General features: G+C 42.1%; 1 protein-coding gene across 5 annotated transcripts in view; it reads right to left on the bottom strand.

Moving 5' to 3' along the window:
- BMAL2 (basic helix-loop-helix ARNT like 2) overlaps positions 1 to 3,012 on the bottom strand; it is a 38,755-nt gene extending 35,743 nt beyond the window's left edge. For 2 of the 5 annotated variants that reach the window (XM_052690646.1, XM_052690643.1), the window contains exon 1: positions 2,361 to 2,562. In XM_052690646.1, coding sequence (XP_052546606.1) covers positions 2,361 to 2,421 — 61 coding nt within the window. In that variant the 5' untranslated portion in view covers positions 2,422 to 2,562. Of the gene's footprint in view, positions 1 to 2,360; positions 2,564 to 2,883 lie in introns of those variants that run through there. The other 3 variants (XM_052690645.1, XM_052690644.1, XM_052690642.1) reach the window with 3 other exon arrangements.
- Positions 3,013 to 10,555: the final 7,543 nt, after the last annotated feature.

Here is a 10,555-nt window from a genome sequence, read left to right on the forward strand (position 1 = left end):
CCCGTCCCTGGAGGAGTTCAAGGTCAGGTTGGATGGGGCCCTGGGCAGCTTGGTCTAGTATTAAACGTGGAGGTTGGTGGCCCTGCATGCAGCAGGGGGGTTGGAGATTCATGATCCTTGAGGTCCCTTCCAACCTGGGCCGTTCTGTGATTCTATGATAATCTAGATTTTCTCAACCAGGTTATAACTCAAGACACACAAGTTTTGTAACACTTGACACACTCGAACTTTTTGTTTGAAGATGTCAGCTGTCTCTGTCTACTTAAGCAATTAGGGATATCTACCTGTACCTATACATAAGCACACTCACACAAGACAGCTGATGATTCAAATAATTTCCAAAAGCTTAACATCACGTAAATTGATTTATTTTACCACAGAATTGTCTTTCTAAAATTATTCTAATTAATTCCTACTGCATGTTTTCATTAAAGAATGAAAAAACTATAGCAATATCCTATATACATACTGTACTGTATGAGAAAAAGTTTATAGGTTCATGCATCATCAGACAGGTCCTCAGGTCTAAATACAAGTAAAACAACCAACCATACTTTCTAAATAGGAGTGAGAGTTGCATTACATATTTCTGCTTTTAAAGCTTTATAACAAGTCAATGAAAACCATATTCAGACTATTTAAAGCAAGTTTATCATCCGGACCACAGCCCACTGAGTACACAGTTAAAGCTGGGGCAACCATTTTCATCTGGGTCAAGTTGTGAAAACAGTAGAAATGTGCTGCATAAAACATACTTTTTTTTTTTTTTTTTTTTTTCATTGCATTTTATAAGCATGCATGAAACAGAAGAAAGATGCAAACAGCACTGATAAAGCCATCTTAAGCACAATACTAAATAGAGAATTAACTCTTCTAGGTTAGCTTAAGGACACTGGATTGGTTTTTAATGCCACAAGTAGATTAAAAGAAAAAATTTAATATCCTATATTGCAGAAATGTAAACCAAATATTAATATGGGCCATTGACAATTTTCTGTATCTATTTTTAACATTCAGAAGAAAATAATCAGGAATCATAACTTACTAATTAAATAATATTTTCACTTAATAGACCTTAAAACACTAATTATTTGCTCAAACCTATTAGCGTATTAAAAAGCAAGACTGTAACTAATGTAAAGATACTCAAAGCCCTTGGAAGATCACCCTGCTTTCCTCGTCACTTCCAGGCTCAAATCAGGTCACTGACAGAAACTGAGAGTCTCATATATCTCAATTTATTACTGGAGAAGAGAGGGAGGAGAACACTGAAAAACAAACAAGCAAAAAAAGCTAACACCAGTAACTCTCCAATCACATACTGCTAAAGGAGTAGAAGATAGCTTCTATCTTAAGTAAAACACTGGCTTCGTAAGTCCACAGCACAACTTCCATGGTTTAAACAAGCCCTGGGGAAGGAGTTTTCAGAGCACCTCCAGTCACCCACAAGGATATTTTTCTTACAGTGAAGACCATTCTTAGCTGATACAAACTGCCCAGTTTAGAGTTGGTTTTTAATAATGCCCAGGTGTACTAACAGCAATGTGCACCTCAAGGGAAAAAACTCCACAGCTAATATCAGCGTGGATCTATTCCATGCTAATGAAGATAATTTTATCTTTAAAATAAAATTAATCAAGACTCCATCTCTTCAAAATCTGTTAGAAGAACAGCTACAAACATCGATTAACAAAAGAAACCACGTAGTAGGGTTTCCTCCACTCCAATACGGAAAAGCCTACGGTTCACCACTTTCCCACTTAATGCAAACGTCTGCACCGAGCTTTATTATTGTTATTTCCTCCCCTTACGGTACGCGCATCATAAGGAATTACACCACTACTTTACCAACCAAGCACACACGGACAGAAAAATGCCTCTTTTTCGCCTCCCCCCGGACAGCCAGGATCCCCGTAAACGTTATAACACACAGAACCCAACCCAAAGCACATTAAAACGGCGGCAAGTAGACCTCAAGAATCGGCACTAACTGAGCAGAACTGCAGCGGCGACTTCTGCCTTTCAGAGCCCCGAGCACAGCGCTTCTTTCGGGCTCAGCCTTCCGCCTAGAGGAAGCGAGGCACCGAGCAGGAGGAACACGGACAGCTGCTGCTGCTCTGCTTTACAGCCGCCCGCGTTACAGCAACTTGCTGGAGCACACAGCGGCCAACATCGCTACGTTTAAATCACATTAGCCGCAAAAAAAAAAAAAAAGGAAAAAAAAAAAGGAATATTAAGAGCGCAGCTAATCGCGTGTCGGGAACAAAATGCCACGAACTAAGCCGAACGTAGAAACACGTCCAGCCCGAACCCCATCCGTGCGCTGCCACATCCGCAGCATGACAGCGGAGCGCACCCACCTCCAGCGGTTCGCCGCTCCTCCTCGGCCCCTTCGGCGCTCCCCGCTCCTGCCTCGGCCATGGCGGGCGGCCCGAGCCCCGCTCCACAGCGCCCCCGGCCCCGGCGGCATGCGGGAGGTGAACTAAGGTGAGAAGGAACGGCCCGTCCTGCCGGCCCGGGGGCGGGCACTCGGGCGCCCAGCCGGACCCCCCTCCCCCGCCTCCTTGGCGCCTCCTCAGCAGCGCCGGCACCGCCGCCGTCCTTCTCCCTCCCAGCCCGCCCGGCGCCTCGCGTCTCGCGAGATTTGGGGCCGCGCGTGAGTGGGGTGAGGTCGGTCTCCGCCGGCCGCCGGGGTGAGGTGAGCGGGTGGTTGGCCTCTCGGCTGCCGTGTCCGCAGACAGGCAGGAGTGGGGAGCGAGTGGCTGAAAGCCAGGATTCCCCGAGTTGCTGAGGCTGTAACTACATTCTAGGCTGGTATCAGGTGTGCGCTTTCCATAGTATCATTAAGGTCGGTAGAGAACTACAAGACCTTATCTATCTTACCTATCATACCATGGCCACTGAACCACGTCCCTCAGCGCCCTGGTTTGCACGTCCATCAAACTTCCCTTTGAAGTGAGTTAACCCGTAATCCTCGTTGCGTTTTGGCTCACATCCCAAAGTGGTATCGGCGTGTGCGAAATGTGTGCTTTTAGCACGGGAAGCTCAAGTTGTAAGGACTTAATGGGCTGCAGCTGCAGTGGGCGTTGGCTCCATGGCACCCCTCTACAGCTAACCTCTAAGCGGTCCCACAGTACGGCTGCTGGGACAGCAGCAATACTTGTTTTTCTCTGTAGAACCGGTCCTGCTGTGCTGCCCCTCTCATTAGTGGTGATATTGCCTCTGCTTGCTCAGTCCCAGCTCTAAGCGTGGTAGAACAAGCTCCTTACCCGAGCCACAAGACTACTCTGTACAGTAGAAACGTTCTTGGCTAAAAGTGAAAAAAATATATATGGCTCAATACACACACAAAAAAAGACCATCTTGGTTTCAATAATAGCAAAAACATTGTTTTCATAGGTATTTTTCATAATCGATTGCATTATGCTGAGGGAAAATAAGTATAAATGAGTGCTAGTTATCTGTCTTGGTCAGAAGTTGCAAGCATGCCAAGGAGTAAGACAAACCTGTGAGTACTAATAATATTGCTTTTGCAGAAGTAAATTGCTTGAAGGGTAGTTTCCTGAACTTCTATTTTCTTCAAACAAAATAGTCACATGCAGCCAAACAATGAGTCTAGATCTGCAGCAACAGTGCAGAAGGACTCTCATGGTAGTAAATACTTCACCACTCATGGTAAAACTACAGGTTGTTTGGTTATTTATCAAATCACAGGAGACTTCGCTGCTGACTTGCTTAAAATGTATGTATTTTTCAAAATAAGAAATGGTGAAGCCTTACAAATATTCTTATTAAAGCTTGGCATACCTGGCTAGACAAAAACACACATATATACAACAGCTCCTTCTATGTTTGTTTTATCTGTGTAGGAAAGTTAACATTTTATCTTGGAGAAGCCAGTACCTTGAAACAGAAGTCTCATCAGATCTTTGCTTCTCTGCTTCCCTCATCCCATCCAAAACAGCAGATCAGTACTTACTTGCATTGTGTATAAACATGTTTGCCAAAATACTTTCAAAAATTTGAGAAAGAAGATCCTCACAGTGTTGTGAGCTAAATACATTTGACCACCTATGAGTTTAATGCGACGTGATTGAAGATTACTAATTTTCATAGGTAATGATAAAGCTGGTTAAAAACAAATAAACAACAAAACAAACAAAAGAAAAACCAGCAGAAAACAAACATATTTTTAATTTATTGTTTTCTGAGATTTATGCATAATTTAGTGGTCTAAACTCCAAACTATGATCTTGACAAGTACTTGGTTACAATCCTGAGCTCTGTCCTATCCTTTGCAGTCTGAAGATCCCAAGATACTTTAGATGCTATGGTGGCTACTCTGAAAGTAATTCCTCCTGTTTTATAATGTTTGCCCAGAATATCAGAGGCAGATGTTGGTGGTATGGCAGTTAGGGTTGAACCTTCTCACTAATATTCCGTTACATTTTGTTGCTGCACTCATAGCTAAGCCCAAGGTGCGTTACAAATGAGTTTTCTTCTGCCTTGGTCTCCTGAAGCTCTTAGGTTCCAAGTTCATCAATATCTGACTTGTATCTGCAGGCTGTCATGTCGAAGAGTATACAATTACACAACTGTGATTCTGACAGAAATCATCCAGCCCAAACAGCGTGGTGCTTACCAGCTTACTGGCTGATGTCAACTTCTGCAGGAGATATCATTCTGCAGGAGATATCATATGTAATCCAGTGTGAAGTTAGGATGGGATAACTGGTCAGCATTTTCTGGCATAATACCGGCCAGGAAAAAAGTTTATTTTTGCTGTAATCATACTCCTACTAAACAGGCTGGCCTTCAGGCCTCTGTATTGCATGTGCATCTTGTACAAGTTGCTCTGTAACAAGATTTGCTGTCATTTGGCTTTACTACTCTAGGTGTCTGCACAATATGCTTGCTAGATGAGGCGTGTGGAAGAGCAGAGAGGGTGAACTGCTCTAACAGAATATGCTTACCTGGCTGGGGAGCAGTGGCTTCCAGCTGGGGATGTTGATGAGCAAATGCAATTGCACTACTAGGACATTCTCCATGTATGCTTTTGCATAAGGTATTTTTCTCCCCTTTAAGTAGTATGTAATCCTGCAGTCACTATTGCAGTGCTGTATATATTCCCCCATGCTGGTTCAGTTGGTTTTACAGAATTTGGACCAGAGAAAGCAATTACAAACCTATTCTATCCTACATGAAAGAAAAGGCAGTGGAAAGAGCTAACAGACAGGAGTTAGTAATACAATGCTGTCATCTTTCAGAAAATCAGTACAATTTATTCACATATTTATTCAATATACAACTGAGACTGGGGGAAAAAAAAATCCAAGGATTTGTTCACTGGAAGCTTAAATTTCATGTGTGGCACCGCCAAAATACTTTTGCCCCCGATTTGAAGCTAGGAGCTGCTTCTTCTGGGTTTGCATCATCGATGGACAACAAAATGTTAAGATTTCAGAAGAGTGAGTCAAGCGCATTGACTGAAAATGCTTCACAGAGAATGGAAAACGGCCAGTGCTATAAAGCAAAATGAGTTAAAGATTTAAATGGTTCCAGAAAAGTGTTCGTTAGGCTATTAAAAACAAACTCTCTCCATAGGGGAACATTCAATGAGGACGTCCAGAATGCATTACACTGTTGTTGTATTTAAGTGACTCACTAGAAACAGAGCTAACGTATCTTATTTTGCATGTTATTTAGTGTTTTTAGTGCAAGAGTAGAAATACTTGTAATTTAATGAATGCAGACTTTTTTCTTTTTTCTTTTTTTTTCAGTTTATGATATATCTGGGCCAGAAGATCAGAAAAATCCTTCGGCAATATTTCTGCCTGTCATGCTTTCCTAGTACCTTTACAACCTGTGTATTTCCCCTTCTTGGTCAATGTCTGATTTCCTAGCGCTCAGAAAGCTTTTATAAACGTAATACACTGCCAATTAACCATTACTGATTTTAAACATCATTTCTTAGATTGTTTCTTATTCAGAGGTGCTGGGTGGGCTTCTCATTGCATATTTCATACGTTTCATACATGACAGTAACTGATGTTTTTAGCAGATAGCCTGGAGTCTTGCCAGAGTAGGATCCAAGTTTACGTAAGGTCACACTTCATACATTTGCCCCTTTTTAGGTGAGCACTCTCCCTTGAGTAGCTTCTAGCTATACAATAGAGAACAGAATGCTTTATGTAAGCAACAGATAACCTCTTTTTTTCCAAACAACTTATACAACGACTTGCTGGGGGTTAATATAACAATCAAACTGTTAAATAATAGCCTGTGACAGAGCACTGAGGGAGCAGCTAAAGAGAGGTGTCTGCAGTATCCTTCCTTTAGAGAGGTGTCTGCAGTATCCTTCCTTTTTCATGTTCTGTAAATGGTTAATAGCATCTGATGAAGCATAATGTGTCTTTAGGATGTGAAGAGCATCCATCAAATCAACATTTCTCTGAGATACCATCCCAAAGAGCTGATTTCTTGGTGGATTTGTTGGGGCTAACCTTGTCCCATGCACCCTGCTCTTAGGAGACCTGTTTCAGAGACAAGATGGAAAAAAATACTCTTTTGAGGGACCACCAAGAGCTGGGTCATGTAGTACCATGGTGACTTAGAATGCTGCACATAAAAGATTATTAGGTGAAAGCTACCTAGATAACATTTTTTTCCCTCAGAATTTAAAACCAATACATTGAAATTGCTCAGCACACCTTTAAATACAATCACAGATTTTTTGTACACTTCTCTTCTGGAGCTTGGGTGTTCATGGTTTCCTCTCAGACTAGAGCACTCTGTGGCTCAGAGTAATGTAAAGAGCAATGCTCGAGTCCTGAAACAAGCAATTTTTTAGAGCATTTGTGAAGAGGATAGCTAATTAGAAGAATAAGAATTGAAACTATTCAAAAACAGTATCTTTTCTAGTCTGTGGTTTATGCTTGGTAGTCATTGGTGGTCTTGGAGGTCATTGGGTTACTTTTTAAGGCATCACAAGCAATCTGTTGATTTTGCTATACATTCTATGTGTTAGTAAAATGTGCTGTCGTGTTAAAGCAAAAGTTCTTCCCCACATCAGGGGAGACTTTTGCTTCAAAAATTCTGTAAGTGGCATAGTGACCCTGTAATCAGCCTATTTAAGAAAACATGTTTTAAAATGCCCTTTAAATTATTTCCACTCGGTAATTGTTACAAAAGCCCTTCAAAGAAGCAAAGATGTTGCACAAAAGAATGCAAGCTGTGCTAACACAGTACAGTGAGCGAAGTGTATGATTTATGGTATGCAGTATGTCAGATTAGATTGTGATAGTGATATATTCTGGCTTTAAAGATCTGTAAATCCCTGACAAATTCCTTGCATGAAGAAACAAGATTCACTTGAGAACAGCTTTCAGCTATTGTGCTTCTTGTAATCTAAGCATTGGAGCAAGTAGAATGATCAATTTATTTTGAGGTTCCCTAACGAAATTAAATCAAGTCAAACAGATGAGCATTTTCAAAAGTGACTGTGTTATTTCGGAGTCCTGTCTGGCAAGGTTTGTACAATGTAATATACTTGCTTGTAAATCTCTTGCCTAGAAGTCTCTCAACCTGATGGCACCACTTTCAATTTAAAGACAAAATAAACTTCACATCTTAAGGAATCTTTTCATTTGTGGCAGAAGTTGGTATTTTTGGAATATCTAGTAAGAACCTGATGTCTAGTGTATCTGAAAAACAGTATTACTGTTACAAATCTCTATAAAAGGACAAATAAAGCTGCTTAGGGAGCCCATTGAAAGCAAAATTAAAATGTGCCCATAGTGTAGAAGTGGCAGCCCCAATCCAGTTCTGGTTCAATAGGATCCCTGAGTTCCAGCAGTGTTTTTGCTATGGCTAGAAGAAATAAAATCCAGCCGTGAGAGCAGCATATGGCTTGTGTACAGTCAGTCTTTGAGCATTTGAGCTGCATCATCTCATCCATCTTTGCCTATAGAGAAGGTTCGGATGATTTATTGCAGCACTGTCTGAAAGTCATCTCCTTGGTTAAAGCAGGTTTGTCATCTGTGGTACAGATTCCTGGGCTCTTCTAGAGTTAACAGCATTTTTGGGTCTGGAACACAAGTCTTATAGGAATGGCTGAAGGAACTGGGATTGTTTAGTCTGGAGGAGGCTTAGGGGAGACCTTATTGTTCTCTACAACTGGTAAGAGAGCAATGCAAATAATTGAAAATGCAAGCCCTCTTAAATCTGGGCAACTAAGAGAGAATTAACTGAAAGCAGAGCTTGTCAACTGTTGAATGCTGTTGGCCCTGTTTGTCCAGTGTTACTGAGCTGAAGTGTCTGACTGAGTGGAACACATCCATCATTCACTGACTGAACTTGACAAAGCAAGGAGTTGTGCTGAACTGTCTGCTTCCTAAGACGTGCACAGCCAGTGCTTGGGCTCAGCCTAGGTCAAATCCAACAGTGATCCACTCTGCTTTCTCAGGAAAATGCTTCTAAAAGAGATTGTACATTTTGTGAAGCTTCCTTGAGGCATCAGTTTAATATTGTTTATCAAACAACATAGGTAATATTTTCTTCTTTAATAGTGGAAGTATCATGCAAGTCTCTCAAGTTTGTGTTTGAGCCAAAAGGCATCTTCTTGATATACTGGTTTTCAACAGATTGAAATCTATACAGAGCAAAATCTTTTTGTCTCTTTTCTAAAGCACGGCATCAGCAAACAGCTTGCTTTTGAAACCATACTTATCCCCTGATTCTTCTGTGCTTTAGATAGGGATCTTTTGCTGACATCAGTGGGAACTGGTTAGGAGCTCAAAGGCAGCCTACTGGACTGAAAACCTTGAGACGCGTTGTCTAGTTTAATGGTGACTCACTCTGACCTGACCAAACAGTCATGGGGTGTTTTATCTGATCCTTTATTATTATAAAGACCAACACAGGGAAATCAGCACCCAAGATGAGCAGAGCCACTGCAGCCTTTGGGTAAGGCACTGGAGAAGTTGTGTTCATACTGCTGTCATCTTTTCAGCCCTTGGCTTTGCAGGTGGCCACGCGTGTGTGGCTGCTCCATGAGGGGGGAGAGGGGGCCAGGGCAGCAGCAAGGCACCTGCCTCCCCTTTGAGCTCTATGAGTCTCAGCTCCTACATCCATAACGGGATGCAGATTGTGCCTAAATCCCTGGAAAGAAACAACGTATTAGGCACTCTTGGTGTGTGTGCAACACTTGCTGTCCGTAATTGCTGTTTCTTTTTCCCAAACATGGATACAGAGGCGGCGGTTACACCCCGCGTTTACACAACAGCCTCAACATTATAGCTCATCTGCGACGAGTTCCCCTTTCAACATCATCTGGTTTCAGGGGAGGTGCAGAAGCAATGGCAAAGATTTGGTCTTTGCCAGAAGGAAGGCAGGGAAGGTGGTGTGGAGAAGAAAGGGCTGCTACCAGTGGAAGGAGGGCTACCTGGGGACAATGCAGATGCCGCACACATGTCCCTGCAGGAGAACAAAGCCGCAGCAGATGGTGGTTAACTAGAAACAGATTAAAGCAGCTGATACAGAAAGGAGACGGGCTTCCAGAGTTGCTTGCAATCAGAGACAAGCTGTCCCTAGGTGAGCTCTGACTCAACTGTGAAACGAGAAACCTGGGTTAATTTCCCTGAGCACGAGAAATTTCAAACCTATGTACCCCATTTGCCTGGAAAACAGCAAGCTCTGTGCTATCAGCTCATCTGGAGAAGTGATGGGAGGAGGAGGTAGTGGCGAGATGAATATAGATTCAATTGCCCTCACAGTAACTGCAGTAGTGTTCTGTGCAACAAAGCATACAAATCCCAGGGCCAAGAGCAGTAGCAGCAAGTAGGAGGCAATGGGGCTGTTTTGCTTCATGTTGGAGGTACTCAGTTCCAGCATTGGGTCCTGTGTACCAGGCCCTGCTCTGTGGAATAGTTCTCCACTTGGGACAGTCACTAAAACTACAATAACTGGAGATAATAACTATATTTTTTAAAAATTCTGAAGACGAAATGAGAGGAAAAAAATACCAGGCTGAAAGCACAAGGGAGGAGAAAATTAAACTGGTAATTTAGAATATAATGAATTCTTTAAAATCTACTTAGACTTCAGGCCCATTACCACTGACAAGGACTGTGCTCATTCTATTAAGTTAATGTGCCCTTCTCCAGCACTGAACTGCCTCAGTAGCTGATGGAGCAGGTATCTCTCAGACATAAGCTCTTTAAACAGACTCGTTCTTAGCAGAGCCCACCACAACTGACAGTTACAGTGCATTGGCACACATTTCAAACCATCTTCCATTTGTGAAATTCAGATATTGGATATACACCTTAGAACCTCTGAGATAACCAAAGGTTACATCCAGAATAAATTAAAAAAAAAAGCCTTAAATAAGTACATTAAGCACTGCCTGACTAGTGAATCCTTTTTAATCCAGAGCTGGTAACCACTGCTGCCATCACACCCCACAGCAACACAAACTGTCAGGATATTCCTACTTTCTCTCTTCATAGGAAGGTTGTCAGAAAGACATTTTGTTGTCTACATCATAAATGTTTTG

This window comes from Tympanuchus pallidicinctus, unplaced genomic scaffold (genome assembly GCF_026119805.1).
Source record: "Tympanuchus pallidicinctus isolate F22 unplaced genomic scaffold, pur_lepc_1.0 scaffold27, whole genome shotgun sequence".
Taxonomy (NCBI): domain Eukaryota; kingdom Metazoa; phylum Chordata; class Aves; order Galliformes; family Phasianidae; genus Tympanuchus; species Tympanuchus pallidicinctus.